The sequence below is a fragment of the Calidris pugnax genome, unplaced genomic scaffold, assembly GCF_001431845.1.
Source record: "Calidris pugnax isolate Ruff unplaced genomic scaffold, ASM143184v1 scaffold133, whole genome shotgun sequence".
In the NCBI taxonomy this organism is placed as follows: Eukaryota; Metazoa; Chordata; class Aves; order Charadriiformes; family Scolopacidae; genus Calidris; species Calidris pugnax.
The window spans coordinates 9096670-9116371 of record NW_015090977.1 but is presented as its reverse complement, the minus strand read 5'-3'; the positions used below and the strand labels follow the sequence as shown (position 1 = coordinate 9116371).

At 64.3% G+C, this 19702-nt stretch overlaps 1 protein-coding gene across 3 annotated transcripts in view; it reads left to right on the top strand.

Annotated features, from left to right (window-relative positions):
* Positions 1-19076, top strand: part of LOC106894624 (septin-5-like) — a 23143-nt gene extending 4067 nt beyond the window's left edge. Inside the window, exons 1-12 of one of the 3 annotated variants that reach the window (XM_014953405.1) lie at positions 8967-9038; positions 10816-11115; positions 11346-11439; positions 11559-11645; positions 12510-12633; positions 12825-12959; positions 13049-13166; positions 13494-13595; positions 13950-14046; positions 14195-14357; positions 16709-16808; positions 17118-19076. In XM_014953405.1, the coding sequence (XP_014808891.1) occupies positions 9003-9038; positions 10816-11115; positions 11346-11439; positions 11559-11645; positions 12510-12633; positions 12825-12959; positions 13049-13166; positions 13494-13595; positions 13950-14046; positions 14195-14357; positions 16709-16808; positions 17118-17177 (1416 nt within the window). In that variant the 5' untranslated portion in view covers positions 8967-9002 and the 3' untranslated portion in view covers positions 17178-19076. Of the gene's footprint in view, positions 1-8966; positions 9039-10815; positions 11116-11345; positions 11440-11558; positions 11646-12509; positions 12634-12824; positions 12960-13048; positions 13167-13493; positions 13596-13949; positions 14047-14194; positions 14358-15139; positions 15257-16708; positions 16809-17117 lie in introns of those variants that run through there. The other 2 variants (XM_014953402.1, XM_014953403.1) reach the window with 2 other exon arrangements.
* The last annotated feature ends 626 nt before the right edge of the window (positions 19077-19702 follow it).

The window sequence follows — 19702 nt, the reverse complement described above, 5'->3', positions numbered from 1 at the left end:
GGGGTGGGGGGGGGACAGGCATCCCCCCGGGTGCGGGCAGCGAGGAGGCAAGGGGTTAAACCTCCCCACGCCTGCCGCCGGATGCAGCATCCTGGGCTGGGCTCTTTCCATCTTGTTTTGGTTTGGAGGAATAAAAGCTTTGGCAGCCTCGTCCCTGCTTCCCGAAATAACTCAGCCTCCCATGGTAATTATAGAGCTCTGGTCCCCCGTAGCCGCTCGCGGTGGCTTCTCGGCCCTGCCGTGCTGTGCCCAGACCCCATAACGCTGCTGCCAGCCGGGGGGAGCGGGGTGTCCCGGGGACCTCTCGAGCAGCCCCAGCCTCCCTCCGTGTCACCGTCCTCGCTCCCCTTGCCTCATCCCCCCGTTCAAGAAAAATACAGCCCTTTGCATCTCCCGCTCCCCAGCTCATCCCCTTCAGCTTTTAATGCTGTATTTAAAGCCCGGGCTGCAGCTCACCAGCCTCCCTGGGCACCGGGCTACTGGAGAGAGGCCGTGGCAAACCAGCAGCTGCTCCCGTGCTGTGCCCAGCCCGCTGGCACGGCTGAGAACTCCTAGCTCATCACAGCAGTGCCCGACCTGCCTGCCCTCCCACCCCCCTGCGGGGCTCAGCGCTGCTCCTTGAAGGGCAGGGAGAGCCGGGGCTGAGCTCCTGGAGCCCCTGAGCCTGTAATCCCCAGTAATCTCCGAGGAAAGCGCTTGCTGGGCGGATTAGAGATGCACAGAGCCCCCCTCACCTGCCTGCCCCTGCCCGCTCCTGCCCCCGGACCCCCTGGCCACCAGCGGGAGAGGAAGGGCTGCCAGGCGAGTGGGCTCGCTGCCCGGCCACCCCAGATGGGACAGGGTTTGGGGGGGCCTTTGGGGCTTCCCCCCTCCTCCCCGCCAGATTGAGCCTGCGCTGGTTATTTATGGGAATAAAGGGAACGTGGAGCCATCTGCTCCCAGCCTGGCCCTGTACTGTGGGAGGGGACACCACCCCGGGCAGTGACAAGGTTGGGGACAAGGCTGAGATGGCCCTTGTGGAGTCACCCGGCCTCGGGGGGAGTCCCCGTGGGGGGCTGGACCCGGCTTTTCCTGCGGGAAATCACCACCAGCTCCGTTTTATGGAAAGCGGGGTGGGGAGGAGGGGCCTGTGAGAGGGATGCTCTGGGAACGGTGTGGCCTTGTCATCCCCCAGCACGGGGGGGTGTCTGGGGGGGACAGGGACAGCCCCAGTGGGCTGCTGGACCAGGAGGCTGCAATTTGGGGAGAGCTGAGGCTCTGCCAGCTGCTCACTGCAGGGAATGGCCACCTCTGGCCAAGACCCCCCCCCAGCCCCTTTCATGGCCGGGAACACAAGTGCCCCACGCTGTCCCCACCGGCTGTGCCAGCGTCCTCCCCTGCCCTCGGTGGGGACCGGGGGGACACAGCCACCCGCCATTGCCACTCACTGACTTGGAAAGGATGGGCCGGGGGCATCCTGGGAAGGGGCTGCAGTGCCTGGCAGAGGATGGGGACGGGGATGGGGACACAGACCCTGGGGGTGCTGGTTCCACCTGCCAGATTGCCAGCTGCCAGCCAGTCACGGCCGAGCCAAGGCAGGGCCGGGGGCAGGATGGCCCGGCATCATTCCTTGGGAAGGGCTCCAGGAGGGGGAAGCAGGCTGGGATTGTGTGGAGGGAGCACTGGGAAAGACTGGGATCTGGTGCCGCATGCCTGGTTCAGTCCCTGGTACCCAGCACGTGGTGCCCGATGGCTGCTGTGTGGTGCCAGCGCGTTTGCCTGGTGCTCAGCACCCCATGTGTGGTTTCTAATACCCAATACCCGCTAACTGGTACCCAGCTGTTCCCAGTACCCAGTGGGTGGTGTGCCCAGTGCCTCCTGCCCAGTACCTGCTACTGGCAAACAATGCCCAGTACTGGTTCCTGCTGCTGGGAACTCACTGCCTGTTGCTGGGGTCTTGTGCCCACCACCCACCGCCCACTCTGCACCGGGACCCTGTGCCTGTTGTGGTGTGCTGGTGCTCTGTAACTGGTACTGGTGCCCCATAACTGGTACTCGTGCCCCATACCTAATGCCAATTCCCAGCACCCTGTGCAGGCATCCTGTTCCCAGTGCCCTGCTCCAAGGCTCTGGTGCCCCAGTGCTGATGCTGGAGCCCCGTGTCTGGTGCTGCTGCCTCGTACCACTGCCTGGTGCCAGTGGTGGTGTACGGGGCCTGGTGCTGGGTGCTGGAGCCAGTGCCCAGTGTGATGCTGGTGCCGGGTGCTGATGCTGGTGCTGGGTGTCTGGTGTGGTGACGGTACCCAATGCTAGTGCCCAGCACGGTGCTGATGCCAGGTGTTGGTGCTGGTGCTGGGTGCTGACACCAGTGCCTAGTGCTGGTGCCTGGTGCGGTGTTGGGTGCTGATGTTGGTGCCCGGTGCTGGGTGCCTGGTGCAGTGACAGTGCTGACACCAGTGCCGGTGCTCGGTGCTGGTGCTGGGTGCTGATGCTGGTGCCCGGTGTGATACTGGTCCCCGTGCTGATGCTGGTGCTGGGTGCCCGGTGCGATGACGATGCTGGGTGCTGACACCGGTGCCCAGTGCTGGTGCCAGGTATTGATGCTGGTGCCCAGTGTGATACTGGTGCTGGGTGCCCAGTGTGATGATGATGCTGGGTTCTGACACCGGTGTCCAGCGCTGGTGCCCGGTGCCCGTGCTGATGCCAGTGCTTATTCAGGTGCCCGGTGCTGGGTGCTGACACCGGTGCCCGTGCTGGTGCCCGGTGCCCGATGCTCAGCACCCCATGTGTGGTTTCTAATACCCAGTACCCAGTGGGTGGTGTGCCCAGTGCCTCCTGCCCAGTACCTGCTACTGGCAAACAATGCCCAGTACTGGTTCCTGCTGCTGGGAACTCACTGCCTGTTGCTGGGGTCTTGTGCCCACCACCCACCGCCCACTCTGCACCGGGACCCTGTGCCTGTTGTGGTGTGCTGGTGCTCTGTAACTGGTACTGGTGCCCTGTACTTCATGCCAATTCCCGGTACCCTGTGCAGGCATCCTGTTCCCAGTGCCCTGCTCCAAGGCTCTGGTGCCCCAGTGCTGATGCTGGAGCCCCGTGTCTGGTGCTGCTGCCTCGTACCACTGCCTGGTGCCAGTGGTGGTGTACGGGGCCTGGTGCTGGGTGCTGGAGCCAGTGCCCAGTGTGATGCTGGTGCCGGGTGCTGATGCTGGTGCTGGGTGTCTGGTGTGGTGACGGTACCCAATGCTAGTGCCCAGCACGGTGCTGATGCCAGGTGTTGGTGCTGGTGCTGGGTGCTGACACCAGTGCCTAGTGCTGGTGCCTGGTGCGGTGTTGGGTGCTGATGTTGGTGCCCGGTGCTGGGTGCCTGGTGCAGTGACAGTGCTGACACCAGTGCCGGTGCTCGGTGCTGGTGCTGGGTGCTGATGCTGGTGCCCGGTGTGATACTGGTCCCCGTGCTGATGCTGGTGCTGGGTGCCCGGTGCGATGACGATGCTGGGTGCTGACGCTGGTGCCCGGTGCCCGTGCTGATGCTGGTGCCCGGTGTGATACTGGTCCCCGTGCTGATGCTGGTGCCCGGTGTGATACTGGTCCCCGTGCTGATGCTGGTGCCCGGTGTGATACTGGTCCCCGTGCTGATGCTGGTGCCCGGTGTGATACTGGTCCCCGTGCTGATGCTGGTGCTGGGTGCCCGGTGCGATGACGATGCTGGGTGCTGACGCTGGTGCCCGGTGCTTATTCCGGGGCCCGGTGCTGGGTGCTGACACCAGTGCCCAGTGCTGGTGCCAGGTATTGATGCTGGTGCCCAGTGTGATACTGGTGCCCAGTGCCCGGTGTGATGACGATGCTGGGTGCTGACAACGGTGCCCAGAGCTGGTGCCCGGTGCCCGTGCTGGTGCCCGGTGCTTATTCCGGTGCCCGGTGCTGGGTGCTGACACCGGTGCCCGGCGCTGGTGCCCGGTGCTGGTGCTGGGTGCTGACGCCGGTGCCCGGTGTGATACTGGTGCCCGTGCTGGTGCTGGGTGCCCGGTGCGATGACGATGCTGGGTGCTGACACTGGTGCCCAACGCTGGTGCCCCGTGCCCGTGCTGATGCTGGTGCTTTTGCTGGTGCCTGGTGCTGGGTGCTGACACCAGTGCCCAGTGCTGGTGCCGGGTATTGATGCTGGTGCCCAGTGTGATACTGGTGCCCGGTGTGATGACGATGCTGGGTGCTGACGCTGGTGCCCGGTGCCCGGTGCTGGTGCCCGGTGCCCGTGCTGGTGCCGGTGCTTATTCTGATGCCCGGTGCTGGGTGCTGACACCGGTGCCCGTGCTGGTGCCCGGTGCCCGATGCTGGTGCCCGGTGCTGGTGCCCGGTGCCCGTGCTGATGCTGGTGCTTATTCTGGTGCTGGGTGCTGACACCGGTGCCCGTGCTGGTGCCCGGTGCCCGTGCTGATGCTGGTGCTTTTGCCGGTGCCTAGTGCTGGGTGCTGACACCAGTGCCCAGTGCTGGTGCCAGGTATTGATGCTGGTGCCCAGTGTGATACTGGTGCCCAGTGCCCGGTGTGATGACGATGCTGGGTGCTGACGCCGGTGCCCGTGCTGGTGCCAGGTATTGATGCTGGTGCCCAGTGTGATACTGGTGCTGGGTGCCCAGTGTGATGATGATGCTGGGTTCTGACACCGGTGTCCAGCGCTGGTGCCCGGTGCCCGTGCTGATGCCAGTGCTTATTCAGGTGCCCGGTGCTGGGTGCTGACACCGGTGCCCGTGCTGGTGCCCGGTGCCCGTGCTGGTGCCGGTGCTTATTCCGGTGCCCGGTGCTGGGTGTTGACACCAGTGCCCAGCGCTGGTGCCGAGTGATCGGCTTTAGAGGAGATGGCGGGGGGGGACACACACACCGGGACTGCCCGCCCACCGTGGCATTGGTGCTTATTCCGGTGCCCGGTGCTGGGTGCTGACGCCGGTGCCCTTGCTGATGCCAGTGGCGGATGCCGGTGCCCGGTGCCGATGGTACCCGGTGCCGGTACCGAGATCGGAGAGCGTCGTTCCCGCGAAGGCGACGTTGTCACCGAGCGGCACCTGCGCGTCCCCGCGACCTGGGACACCCCCGGGATGTCTCTGCGCGGACTGCTCTGTGTGTGTGTGTGTGTTTTCGGCTGGCACCGAGCGGAGCATCGCTCACCCAGCCGTGCCTTTGGCAAGTCCCCCGTCCGTCCCCCCCCCCTCCCCGGCTGCGGTCCCGGTGGCGCTGCCAGGCTGGCCGGGCCCTCCTGCGGGGACCATCCCGCTGTGCTCCAGGGCCATCCCTGCAGTGACCAGCCAGCTCCGGAGCCACCAACTCTCCCACCAGCTCTCCCTGTGTCGCTCGTCCTGTCTCGTCCCTCTTGGGTGGTGGCAGGTCCCCAGGAGCCACGTCCCCAAGGGGACCTGGAGGCACTCGCTGTGCCCGGGGTGGGGATGGAGAACGGAGGGTTGTGGCCGTGGCTCGTGTGGCACCAGGGCTGTGACAACCCCCCGGGACGGCTGCCCTGGGTGGGAGCCATGGTGGCCGTCCTTCCCCGGCAGCTGCCGTGGGAAATGGGACCGGCACATTCCTCCGGAGCGGAGCGGGATGCGGTGAAACCAGAGAGGAGGGCGGCTCACGGAGCGTGTCGCAACCAGCTCCAGCCCCAAACCGTGGCTTTGGGGCTGGACAGATCCAGGCTTTGAAAACATCTCAGTGGGGAGGACAACCAAAGAGGAGCTGGGCTCCTTCAGCTGTTGGACGTGGGGTGAGCTGGGGCTGGAGGTGGCTGTGGAGGCATCCAGAAGGACCCACAGAGGTGGAGCCGGTGTCCCCGGTGCCACATCCCCCCCCATCCCCAGAACGGTCTGAGGCTCGCTCCAAGAAGCAGGATGAGCAATGGTTTCCCCCACTGCCTTCAACCTCTGCTCCCAGCTCTTGGTGGGCTGGATCTTCTCGCTTGTCCCCCACGTGCTGAGACGCCACCACCTTGTTTCCAGCCTGGGCTGGCCCTGCTGTCACTTGGCTCGTGGGAAGACACCTTGCGTGGTCCCATCCTGGGGTCCCATCCTGGGGTCCCTGCACTCGCAGGTCCCTTGAGATTTTAGGCTTCCTTGTAGGAAAGGGGCTGGAGAGCACCAGTTGGCAGCACCAACCTCTCTACCTCACTGTAGAGAGGTTGGTGCTGGTCTCTTCTCGCAGGTAATTAGTGACAGAACGAGAGGGAACGGCTTCAAGCTCCAACAGGGCAGGTTTAGACTGAACATTAGGAAAGAGTTTTTCACCGAAAGAGTGGTCGGGCATTGGAAGAGGATGCTCAGGGAGGGGGTGGAGTCCCCATCCCTGGCTGTATTTAAGGGCTGTTTAGATGCAGTGCTGAGGGACATGGTGTAGGGGAGGACTTTGTAGAGTAGGGTAGATGGTTGGACTCGATGATCCCAAGGGTTTTTTCCAACCTGGATGATTCTATGATTCTATGATGCTGCTCCAACCTCAATGATTCTATGACTCTATGATGCTGCAGGGGGGGGACGTGTGGGAACGGCTCTCGTCCTCCGTGCTGGGACCCTGCCCAGACCCAGGGACCTGTGCCACTGTGCCTGCCCCTGCATCCGGAGGGTGCCCAGCACCCTGCTCCTCTTAAAGCTGCTGTAGACTCAGTTTCCCAGCTGGGGTGCTGCTGACAGGGCAGGAGGGGAGGGCTGGGGGTGAGAAACTCAATGACAGCGCTGGCGGGAGCACCCTGTGCATCTGGAGGCAGGTCGGAGCAGGCACAGCCCAGGTGCCACCTGCGCTGGGGAAAAGCCAAGCTGGTCCCAGCAGAGCTGGGCTTCAGTGAGGGCCACTGTGCCCTTGTCCCACGTGGAGCTCGTGCCTTTGGGACAAGGTGGTGTTTGTGCACGGGATGCTTGGCTGCACCGCTGCCATGGAGCAGTGGGTGAGTGCCGTGGGGGGCACGTCTGGATGTCACCTTTGGGTGGGCTGGGGACGCTTGATCCTCCCTGGAGAAGAGAAGGCTCCGGGGAGACCTCATAACGGCCTTTCAGCACCTGAAAGGAGCCTACAGAAGAGCCGGAGAGGGACTCTTTACAAAGAAGAGTAGCGACAGGACAAGGGGCAATGGTTTTAAGCTGGTGGAGGGGAGATTTAGGTTAGATACTAGGAAGAAATTCTTTACAGTGAGGGTGGTGAGGCACTGGAACAGGTTGCCCAGGGAGGTCGTGGATGCCCCATCACTGGAGGTGTTCAAGGCCAGGCTGGATGGCTATTTGAGCAACCTGGTCTGGTGGGAGGTGTCCCTGCCCAGGGCAGGGGGGTTGGAACTAGATGATCTTTAAGGTCCCTTCCAACCCAAACCATTCTATGATTCTATGATTCTATGACAGCACCTCGCTGGGATGTCCCCTTCCTTTCCCTGCAGAAACAGGCTGGGAAAACACATCCCATGGGAATGTGGTGCCAGGCGGAACGATGCGAACGGGCAGCCGAGGGCTTTCCCAGCTTGGGCTTTGCCTGCTGCCCCAGTGCCCCCCTCTGCCGCGGCCCCCGGGCTGTCACCGCCGGGGGAAGGTGTGATGCAGTGTGACAGGCGGGGAGGCGGCGGTGCCTGTGCCACCTCGCTGGAGCTGCTGGGCCGGTGACAGCCCCGGCGCCGAGTGCCGGCTCGCGCGCGGCCGGGCGTGTAATCCGCTTACGGGGGCACCCGCGCTGCCCCCGGCTCTCGCCCTGATAAATCCCCGCTCCTGCCAGGAGCGTGGGGTGGGACGCTCGGAAAGCGGTGGGTGCTGTAGGAGAACTTTGCTGCACCGGGCAGAGGGAATCTTGGGGGCACCACTGATGGGGTGCAGAGCCTGGACGGGATGATGGTGGGGTGCTGCGGCCTGCGATGGGGGGGGAAAGGGGCTGCAAAGCCATGGTGTCAGCCAGGGATGGTGGCATTGCTCTGCTGGGACAGGGATGAGGAGGGATGGATGAGACCAGGTGGGATGGGGGGGTCTCCACTACCTCGAAGCTGGGTGGGGGGGCGATCCGGCGTGGGGGTTAGGAGCATGGCTGGGACCCAGGGATGCGGGGGACTGGCACAGAAGCATCCAGGCCCCTCTCTGTGTCCACAAACTCGTGGTTCATTGCACCCGTCCCACCCCCAGATGATGCTTTGGGGCTTTTCAGCACTTTCCTGGCAAACGCAGCCCTTCTGTGGCCGAGCGACCCCGGCTCCGCACCGGAGCTGCTCTGATGCATCTTGACATCCTTCAAGGTGAATCATCCTCCCGGGTGCCCCCCACAGTGACAGCTCAGGTGCCCTCGATGCCACCCCACAGGCTCCTCCTGGGGCACTGTTAACCCTTTGCATCCCCAAGGATGAACTGGGGAAGCTGAGGCAGGACTGCTGGAGCTTCTGCTTCTGTGGTGGGCACCATCCCAGCTTCTCCCAGCCGGGGCCTGGGTCCTTCCCAGCCAGACCCGCCAGGCCCAGCTGGAGCAGTAACTCAGAGGCATGCAGAGATGCTTTAATTGTCGGGAACAAAAATGTAGAGTTTTCAAACAGCCTTTCATGGAAAACTTGGTTTCTCTTGTCAAAGAGGCTGGGGGTCCCTGGCGGGGTGGCTGCGGGGTGCTCCAGGGTGGGGAGTGGGCGAGGATCTGGTGCGTATTGGGGTGGAGGAAGTTTTTGTCCTGGGATGGAGGTGTTTTTTCCAGGGCTGAATGTTCTCGTGGGCTGTGTGCTCAGCTCAGGGAGGCTGGTGATGATGGTGATGGTGGTCATTCGGCCACCTCTTTGGCCAACGGTGCTTTGCTGGTCCTTGATATCTCGACAACCAGGCAGGAGCTGAGCGTGTCTCTCCCCTCCTGTGCCCCCCCGCTGGTTCTGCCCCCCCAGCACCCGTGGGGGCCGTGCCTGGCTGATGGGTGCCGTGGGCGCCCTGGCCACGGAGCCAGCCCAGGGTGGAGTTATGCTAATGCTGCTCCCCATCCCTCCGCGCAGTCGGTGCTGCTCGGCATCCTCTCCTGGCCACGGGTGACACCAGCTCTGCCATGGCCACCTGCTCCGAGCCGCAGCCTGGGCAAGAGGTACGGGGGCAGCGTCCCTCCCCGGCAGGGCGAGAGAGGGGGCAGATGGGGATGGGGGGCGCAGAGCACCCCGGTGCTGCAGGGAGGCTCCGTCCCTGGGATGACTGTACTGGGGCATGCACTTGCCACAGGACCCCTGAGGATGTGGTGCAAACCCACCCCATCCCACAGCATTGCCAAGGCCATCGGCTTCTCTGGGGTGGGGGACAAGGGGGAGCCCCAAAGGGCTGGAGCCCCATGGGATGGGGTGGCAGCGGGGCTGGGAGCCCTTGGAGGTGGCAACACCATCTCCCATCCCTGTGTAGCGCCCAGCTGGGCTGCGATGAGGTGGGGGGCTGGTGCTGAGCCCCCAAGGTCAAGGTTGGTGAGGAAGAGGATGCTGTGGTCACACGGATCCACTGAATGCTGTGGTCCCACGGGGGGAGAGGGGAGTGTGGAGGCTCTGCTGTCCCTGCCATGGGGGCACCAGCCTGGCCCCCTGCCCCCCCATGCTGGTGGCTGTGGGGGTACCGGGGAGGGGGGCAGACATGCGAGCGCTCAGCCCCGGCAGCGCCGTGACCTTGTTTCCAGCCCGCTAATTCGGTGCATCTCGCCTTGCCGCCGGCACGGCCGCCCTCCCCGCCGACGGAGTGGGGACACGGGATGGGGGGAGGACACAGGTCCCCATGGACAGCTCTGGCCTTGAGGCCCCCACCCCGGGGGGGCACTGACCCCCAGGTGCGAGCCTGCAGGGTCGGGGTCTCCCCCTGACCCTGTGTGTCCCCCGTTTGGGGGTCTCCCTGCCCGTGGGGCGGGGGTGTCCTGGCAGTTGCTGTGACGGGTGCTGGGGACGCGGGTGCCTGCTGGCAGAAGGGCTCGGTCCCGCGGGAGCCGCTGCCGGACATGCCCTTGGGAATGTGTCTCCTCCCGCCAGCGCTTGTAAACAGGATGTGGAGCCGTCCCAGTCCCGCCGTCCCCATCCCTCCTCCCAGCCCCACCACCCCACAGGGTCACCAGCTTGGGGGCCGCTGCGCCTGGCCCCCCTGGCCCTCTGCCTGCACCATCTCTGGGACAGGCAGAGCCAGGGCGAGAGGTTTTTGGGATCCCGGTTCATGCGGGGACACAATCTGAGGGTGGCCATGGGGCTGGTAGTCCCTTGGCCCAACAGGTTGTGTTGCCCATGGGATTGGTGACGGCTGTGGGTCAGGTCCCCTGGGACTGCAGGGATGGGAGCCCTGTGTGCCACCACCCACGCTGAGCCCCTGCGAGTGGGCAGGCTGGGGGGGGTACACGGGCAGACCCAGCATCCTGCCCACCATCTGCCTCCCCCCAGGGCTGCCCCCCTGCCAGCTCCTCTGCTCTTCATCTCTTTTTGGTGTCTCTCCCTCCTCCCCGGCATCCCCTCCCCGTCCTCCTGGCAGGCCATGGGGTGCGTGGGGGTCCCGGCTACCCCGGAAGACCCCGAGGAGCTGCGGGGTGCCCAGGGGGAAGGTCCCCATCCCTGTCCCCCGGAGTACCAGGAGCCAGCTGCTGTCCCCGCACCACAAGCTGTAAGCGCCCAGGGTGCATAAGACCATGGCTGTCCCCACTGCCATCCCCATGGCTGTCCCCATGGCTGTCCTCAGGGTGGTGGCCTGTCCCCTGGAGTGGCCGTGTCCCCCTTCTCCTCCCATCTCTACCATCCTTGGGGTGCATGTGTCTGGCTCCTGCAGCTTGGGGGCTCATGATGCTGAGCCAAGTGATGCTACCTCGAGCTGGCACTGCCACCATTGGTGTCCCCTCTGGCTTTGTTCCCCAGATAAAGCGGTTCCTGAAGGAGGACTCGGAGGAGGCTGAGCTGACCCAGTTCCTGCGGGATTGCCCACCATCCGACAGCCCCAGGAAGGTGGAGCCCCCGGAGAGCCGTCGGGAGCCCGGCCACCCCCTCTGCGGCGTGGGCAGGGTCCCCCCTGACGAACCCGCTGACGAGAGGGACGCCAGGATCTTCTCCCGGTCTCGGCCCTCGGATTTCCAGCAGCACATCGCCGCCCCCCCGCCCCCCAGCCCCAACCGCCCGCGGAGCCCCTGGGGGCAGCTGGACCCCTACGACTCCTCTGAGGTGCAGGATGGGGAGGGGACATGGGGCAAGGGGCTGCAGGAGTCACAGCAGAGGGTGTTCTCACCCTCCCAACCCATGGGGTAGAGGCAGGCACGGCCGTGTCCTGCAGAGCTCTGACCCTCTAGGACCATTCTGGGGGGGGTTGGGGGGGGGGCATGCAGGGGCAGGACTTCCCAGGATTGAGGGGTGGGATGATGGCATTCCCTGTCCCACATCCCCTCTGCCCACAGGATGACAAGGAGTACGTGGGCTTCGCCACGCTGCCCAACCAGGTCCATCGCAAGTCGGTGAAGAAGGGCTTTGACTTCACCCTCATGGTGGCAGGTAGGGGGTGAGCCTGGCATGGGGGATGCTGCCTCCTCCTCTGGATCCCAAAAGTGATGGAGCCGGGGCAGGGGGTGGTTACTGGATGCCCCCTTCTCACCCTTCTCCCCTTGTCCCAGGGGAATCTGGACTGGGCAAGTCCACCCTGGTCAACAGCCTCTTCTTGACGGACATGTACAGGGACCGCAAGCTGCTCAACGCCGAAGGTGAGGGGGGACAGTCCCAGTGGTGGGGTGTCCCGGGGGGGGGTGGCAGAGCTCCTGGGGGGGTGCAGCCCCTCTGCCTGCTCAGCTGGGCTCCTCCGTGTCTCCGAACCCCCCTGTGGCACATTGCCAGCTGCCTGCTGGCACTGGGGACTGCTCCAAGGCAGCGAGGACCCCCCCTGCCTGGCACCGGGACCCCCCGCGGGGGCTTTGTCCCCATTGGGAAAACAAGCCCCAGCTTGTTGGGGATCAGCTGGAGTCACAGCAAATCCGGGAGGCTGTGGACAGTCGGGGTCCAGGGCACAGAGCTGGTTCAGCTGCAGCCAGTTTTTGAATTAAAATGGCCCAAACTTGCCCAAATCCCCAGGAGCTCGAGGCATTTGTTTGATTTGTTTTTGAGGCGGTTGTTTGATTTGTTTCCGTTGCTCGGAGCCAAAAAACAGAGCACGTGTGGCCACGTGGACACGGGGCAGCGGGAGCATCCTTGGGGATGCAGGGACATGGAAGGGTCCTGGGGGCAAAGGGGGAGGCACAGTCCTGGGGCTGTGGGTCACACGTTTTGGGGGGTGGGGGGTACAGGGAGCCAGAAATGCTCCCACAGTGATGCCTCCCCCAGCAGACCCTGTGCTGCTGGAGTCGGGCTGTCATGGGGTGACAGTGACACAGCCACCAAGGGAGGGCTGCACATCCACGTTGGGATGTGGGAGGTTGATGGCACCCTCTTGGTGCTGGACCTTGGTGCCTGTGGGGGCTGATCCTGCAAAGGGTGGAGGGTGACACCTGGGGGCTGCAACGTCTCCCCATGTCACCCGCATTGTCCCTCGCCCGGGGTGTTCCCCGCCATCTCCATGTCTCCTGCTGCTGCAGAACGTATCACGCAAACGGTGGAGATCACCAAGCACGTGGTAGACATCGAGGAGAAGGGTGTCAAGCTGCGCTTGACCATCGTGGACACGCCGGGCTTCGGTGACGCTGTCAACAACACTGAGTGGTGCGTCCCATGGGTGAGGGGTCTCCCCAGGGATGGGCAGTGCCACTGCGGGTGCCAGAAGCTACAAGGGTGGGATGCACAGGGCTCCTTGGGGTGGGATGCTGAGCCATGGGAGGTGTTGAGCTGGGGATCCAGGGAAAGCCTGGGGGTCCTGCAGGGGGGACTCTGATGTCACCTCCCTGTCCCTGCAGCTGGAAGCCAGTGGCCGACTACATCGACCAGCAGTTCGAGCAGTATTTCCGTGACGAAAGTGGCCTCAACAGGAAAAACATTCAGGACAACCGTGTCCACTGCTGCATCTACTTCATCTCACCCTTTGGCCATGGGTACGGGCAGCCCCTGCCTGCGCTGCTGGGATGGGGGGGTGCTGGCGAAGGGTCTTGGTGGGATGGTGCTCACTGGGCTCCCCCCGCAGGCTCCGGCCCTTGGACGTGGAGTTCATGAGAGCCCTGCACCAGCGGGTGAACATCGTGCCTGTGCTGGCCAAGGCAGACACACTGACCCCCGCCGAGGTGGAGCGCATGAAGAACAAGGTAAGGGGAGGCTGGTCCAGCCTGGAGCTGTCCCAGCAGGTCCCTGGTGATGGGGTCCTCACTCGGTTGGGAGCTCTTTCCATCCCCTGCCCGGACTTTGCCATGGAGCATCCTCCATGCTCACAGCCATGTTACCCGCATGGCCACCAAGGACATATCTACCCTTGTGCTCAGCTGGGGGCTGGAAGGGTCTGGAGGGGTGTCCATGACATTTAGTCTGGGGGGGAACGGACAGGCTTTTGTGGGTCTTTGAGGGACACCGGTACTGTGTGGCACTTCCCACCCCCTTTCCAAGGGCCTGCCCTCAGCAGGGCTGTCTGCCTCCAGATCCGGGAGGAGATCGACCACTACGGCATCCGCATCTACCAGTTCCCTGAGTGTGACTCAGATGAGGATGAGGAGTTCAAGCTGCAGGACCAGGCACTGAAGGTGGGTCTGGCTCCATCCTTAGAAGGTCAGGGTCCCATGGCCAGGAGGACATGTCATGCTAGGGCACCCTTGGGACTCTTTGGGGGCCACACAAGCCCTCCAGCAGCCCCAGCATGGTGGGGTTGGTACATATTGTGCTGCCCAGATGTGTCACCAAGACCCTGCAGGTGCCACCTGCACCTTGGTGGAATGGAGCTGGGGTGGAGAAACCCATGCCATGGCCACTGCCATCCCACCTGGGGCTGTCCATAGCTGGGGCCCTGGGATATGTTGGCAAGTGGGTGCTGGATATGGCCAAGGAGATGCCATGGTGGACACAACCGAGCCCTGTTAATCCCTGCTCTCTTCCTGCAGGAGAGCATCCCCTTCGCCGTCATCGGCAGCAACACAGTCGTGGAGGCCAAAGGCCGGCGTGTCCGTGGGCGCCTCTACCCCTGGGGCATTGTGGAAGGTAACACTGGCCCATGTCCCCGGTGTCCCACCAGCTCTGGGGACATGGGGACATTGTATAGCCCATCTTCATGCTGTGCAGCCTTGGGGGGGGGCTGGGTGATGTGGAGGGGCTGGCTGTGTCCCCCTGACCCTGGGCTCCCCCACAGTGGAGAACCCATCCCACTGCGACTTCGTGAAGCTGCGGACGATGCTGGTGAGGACCCACATGCAGGACCTCAAGGACGTGACGCGGGAAACCCACTACGAGAACTACCGCACGCAGTGCATCCAGAGCATGACCCGCATGGTGGTGAAGGAGAGGAACCGCAAGTACGGGGCTGGGAGTGGGGTGCCAGGCTGGAGGGGGTGGGGGGAGTCCCCTCTCTTTGGGGTGACCCAGCAAGCGGTGACCTCGGGGGGGTTGGGGTTGTGTGAGGGTGGAGCTGGGCAGTGTGGGGATGGAGATGGAAGCCTTGGTGGGATGGTGGGGAGCCCCAGTGTGGTGGGAGGCCATTCCTGGGCCATTGGGCTGGGGCTGACTGGGGGGCAGGGGGCTGCTCCAGCAGCAAGGAGGACCCTGTGTTCTCCCCAGGCCTGGGTGGGGGGTGCACAGCAATGGTGGGGGGACCTTGTATCTCCCCGGGGCTGGGGATGGCTGGGGGGGGCTGCTCCAGCAGTGAGAGGGACCCTGCGTCCCCCCAGGGCTGGATTATGGGGGGGTACACTGGCAATGGTGGGAGGACCTTGCATCCCCTCAGGGCTGGGGGTTGGCTTGGTGGGGGTATTGGCCCATCAGTGAGGGGGACCCTCTGTCCCCCCAGGGCTTGGGGTGGGGGGACAGTGAGAAGGACCCTGTGTCCCTGCAGGCTGCGGGGCTGGAGCAGGAGCCAAGTGAGCAGCTGGTGCTGGGGCTCTGCTGCCGGTACCGGCTGGATTCATGGCACCTGCATCCCCTTTAGCCCCCCTAAAGATCCTGGGGGGAACACAGCAGGGTCCCTGGTGGTACCCTCCATCCAGGGGGCTGGAGAGGCTGGGGGGGTATCAAAGGAGCAGTGGGGGGGCTGGCAGTGGCCATAGGCTCTAAGCTGGTCTCTCCATACGTGCCCCCGGAGAAGGCGGCATCCCACCGCGCTGAGGCTGTGCTGCGCCGACTGCTCCGCCGACTGAGCCGGGATCTGGCCGGGGCCCTGCTTGGCCCCCGCCGTCCTCCTCCCCCTGCCCCTCACCCCTCTATAAAGTACTTGCTGGTATCCAACCCTGTCTCGGTCCTTCTGTGCCCGTGCAAGGGCCGGGCAGATGCTCCAGGGGAGAGACGGCCCTGTGGCCACCCACCCGTCGCCCACACAGTTTGCCCTTTTGGGGTGCCACCACCACTGGTGATGCCGTGAGGACGCCGGTGGCATCACCCCAGCTCTCCCAGGCAAGGTGGGGTTGGGGGGGACGTGTCACCATCTGGTGGCACCTAGCTTTTCCCAGCCAAGGGCTGCCCAAGGGAAGGGAAGCAGGGCAGGAACTCCCCACCCAACTGCCCTCCCAGGGGGATGTAATTTTGGGGTGCAGAAGGCAGCGATAGACAGTCTTTCCTGGGCTAGTGAAGCTGCTTGCCCCAGTGCCAGTGCCCGGCTCGAGCCTTGTCTTGCTGCCAGGGATGGAAGGAGCTCGATGTGCTCTCCCCTGTGTCCCCCCACGGCGAGGAGCCGTGACAACGGGCAGTGACTTCCAAAACAGCTCAAAACATGGCCAAAACCCCTCCTTTGCTACAGCACGGCTGGCACAGCCTCCCCCCCGGCACAAGGGGACCCTGCAGGGCAGGGGTGTCCCAGCCCCCCTATGCAACATCCGTAGTGTCCATCACCCCTTTTCATGCGGAGGGGCTGCACCGGTGGTGGCACGTTGCGGTGGCACATGGTGGCACGCGTGACTCCTGCCAGCCACAGTGGTGGTGTCCCAAACATGCCGTCACCCGCTGGGGTGGCACGTGGCATCCGCAGGGACCCAGTCGGGAGAGCTGGTCCCTCCCTGTTGCCGTGGGCATGGGAGAAGCCATCAATTGTGGTGGCTGTGTATCTGCGTGGTGGGGTGGCCCCGGGGGGGGATGCCCATGGCTCCCTCCAGCAGGGATGGGCTGGGATGGGAGCTGGTGCTGGGGAAAAGGGGTGCGGAGCATCCCTGGGGCTGGCCAGCAGTGGGGTGCCCGGGGACCCCAACCTGCAGTGGGGCTGGGGCTGTGGGAGAGAAGGGAGATGCTGAGTTTAAGATGTTTTAAAGCAGCAGAGAAAATATTGCACTTGGGCGGGGGGCACGATGCAGGGGAGTCGCTTCTCGAAGCACCCAGCAGGATGCTTCCCAAAATGGGAGAGCGTGGAGAAGGCCAAGTGGGGCTCTGTGCCCTGGGGCATCCCTTGGTGTGGTGTTGCTGGCCCCAAAGTGGTGCATGGCATGTGGAGGGGGGGTCTTGAAGTTTGGGGGGATACTTGGAGCTACTCATGTGCCCCCTGCCTGGAAAAAGGCCCAGGGTGACGGTGGCTCAGGGTCTGTGCCAGTGGGTGCTGGGTACCTGTAAGGTTTGGGGTCTCGGGGGCTGCAGCGCCTGGGGGGAAACTGTCCCCCCCGCCGTGGGGGTGGGGAAGGGGGGGCACCAGGGCTGTGACAGTGTCCTCACCTCCTCTCTCTGCCCGCAGCAAGCTGACCCGGGAGAGCGGGACGGATTTCCCCATCCCTGTCATCCCCCCGGTGCCGGATGCGGAGACGGAGAAGCTCATCCGGGAGAAGGACGAGGAGGTGAGTGTGGGGGAGGGCTGAGCCCCCCCTCCATTATCCCCCACCCCCAAACCTCCACAACGTCCCCAGCCCCAGGGCTGGCTCAACACCCTTCCTGCGCCATCCCAGAGGCTGCTGCTCCTCAGGCCAGGGTGAGGAGGTGTTGGAGGGGTAGCAGAGGGGTCCCCACCACCCCCCCACAGCTCTCGGTGATCCCAGTCTGCTTGGGATGCTTGTCCCAGATACATTGGCGAGGGAGCTGGTGTGGCTGGGGGGTGCCAGCCCCCGCCCCCTCCCCCTCTCCATGGTCCCTGCTCTGCTCCCTTCCAGCTGCGGCGGATGCAGGAGATGCTCCAGAAGATCCAGAAGCAGATGAAGGACTCGCACTAGCACCCCTTCCTCCTCCTCCTCCTCCTCCTGCCCCCCCCCCAGATCAGAAATGTTTACATCACTCTCCATCCTGCCCCAGCCCCGCTGCCAGACTCGGTACCCACACCGTACCCGCCACCTTGAGCTGCTGTGGTATCGCCTTATCCAACTGCCAGCGCCTGTCACACGGGGACAGGCAGGGGACAGGGCACTGGGGTCCCCTGCACCCTGTCCTGGCTGGATGCCTCCCCAGCCCCCCACCCCGGGCTGGGAACAGCTTTGTCCCCCGAGCTTTGGCTTTCTCTGTTTCCCCTGCAGCTCTGGGGAGGGCCACCAGCCAGCTCTCCACATCGTGTCCCTTGTCCCCGTGTCACCTCGAGCTGCCTGCTTACAGCCTTTACACTCAGCGTGGCCCTTGCTTAAGGGAAGAGGAAAGGGGGGGTCCAGTCCCAGCCCCCCCAAAGCCCCAGCTGCCCTGATGTGGGGGACAGGGTCGCTCCCCCTGGACCTGGTTGGCATGGAGGGACAGCAGCTCCTGGGGACCACAGGTGACCAAGGGGATGGAGGGGCAGCCAGTGTCCCAGCCGGGGTGGCAGCCAGCACCCGGACCCTTGGCCACCTTCGCGACAGCACTGGTGGGAGGAGGGACTGAAGCTGGGGATGTCCAGCCCTGTGTCCTCGGCAGGGTCCCTGTCCCCACCAAGTGTCACCCCTTGGAAGCACCCTGTGTCCCTGGGTGGTGGGGGTGGCCATGGCAGGAGGAACAGTGGGGAATCACTGTCCTCACAGAAAGTCCCTTGAACCCTAAATCAGAGGGTGGGTCCCCAGCCTGGCCTCCCCTTGATGTGGGCCCTGTGAAGCAATAATGACTGTCCTGTGCCCGCGGTGCCTCCCCACCCGCGGCAGCAGCATCGTCCCCGGCTGGTGTTTCGGCCCCTGACACCACTTGCTTGTCTGTGGTGTCCCTGCGTGTCCCAGGATGTCCCTGTCCCTGCTGCTTCTGGCTGGAGCATCACTGTGTGTCCCCCCAAGGATGTCGCCATCCGTGTGGCTTCCCAGCAAAGCGCTGCTGTGTGTCCCCGTGTTCCCCATGCTGTCCCCAGGTGTTGCTGCCCTGCAGAGCGCTGCAGCCTGTCCCCCCCCAGGCTGTCCCCATCCCTGTTGCTTTCCCACAGAGTACTATGTCGTGTCCCTGCCTGCCCCCAGGATGTCCCCATCCGTGTGGCTGCCCTGCAGAGCACTGTGTTGTGTCCCTGTGTCCCTCCTAGGATGTCCCCATCCGTGTTGCTCCCCAGCAAAGCACCGCTGTGTGTCCCCAAGGCGAGCCCTGGCCCACACCTCCCAGCCAGCAGCCACAGGGCATCCCTGGGGAGATGGCCCCAACCCCCCCCAACCCCCTGCTCCCCCCAGGGACTAGGAAACACAAAGGGGATGGTGAGGCTGCAGGGTGGAGGCAGAACTGGGGGCAGTGGGATCACGGGGAGCTCGCTGGCATGGGGACATGTCCCCTCCTGGGCAGGGCCACCTGAGGGGTGGGGTGAGCGGTGGGGGTTCACCCCTGGGTGAGAGGTTTGCATCCAGGAGGCTTGGCTGATGGGGAGCTGTGTCCAGCCAAGGCTCAGGGTGGGTGCTGTGGGGTCCTGGGGCGGCTCCAGCACGTACCACCCATGTCCCTGTGCCAGCCACAGGGTCCCTTGGCCCCCGCGGGCAGGGACCCCCCTGGGCAGGGCCCCGCAGGGTGTATTAGCGCTTTCCTTTTTTTAATCTTGCTATTTTCTTACAGAAGTACTTACCTTCGCATGATGGTCATAGAGGCATTTATTAAAGGATAAGCAGAGTATAGGTTTATAAATTCTTATAGAGCTAGTGGAAATATTTTTATCCCTCCACAACCGTTCTCAATAAATACGGCTGACCCGGCTTGTCTGCAACCCTGAGTCGCTTCCGCGCGGGCGGTGGGTCCCTGTGTCCCCGGGCAGGTGACAATGGGGGCTGATGGTGGCCGACCCTGTGGCCTCCTGTTCCTGGCTCCCATTTCCCTGGCAAAGGCTCAAAGTGGATATTGGGGGATTTGTGCTGCACCCAGCATGGGGTGGCACCCAGCTCTGGGGCTGAGGGGACACACAAGGAGCAGGTCTCCCCCGTCTGCTGCTGCCTCCTGCCCCCCTTGCCTGTTGCCTTGGGGTGCCATGGTCCCCAGGTGCTGCTGGTGTTGGGTCTGGGATGGGAACTGGGGGGGAGCAGAGCGGGGAGCCCAAGCCAGGGGACAGAATTGCCTTCCATGTGCTTCCCCCAGGCATCCTCACACCCCCCACGGTGGGGTGAGCCCTGCTGGGAGAGAGTGCAGGCCCTTGGCGTGGCTGGGCCCCCCCTATGACTACCAATGCCCAGTTACACCAGCTTGGCTCCACCTGGAGCTGGCGGGGTGAAGGGGAAGGAGTGGTGGGCAGAGAGCACCGGGATGGGTGAGAGCTGTGTCTCTACCTGCCTTCCAGTGGGCACTGTCCCCCCCTGCACCCCCCTGTCCCTGTGCCCTGCAATCAGCC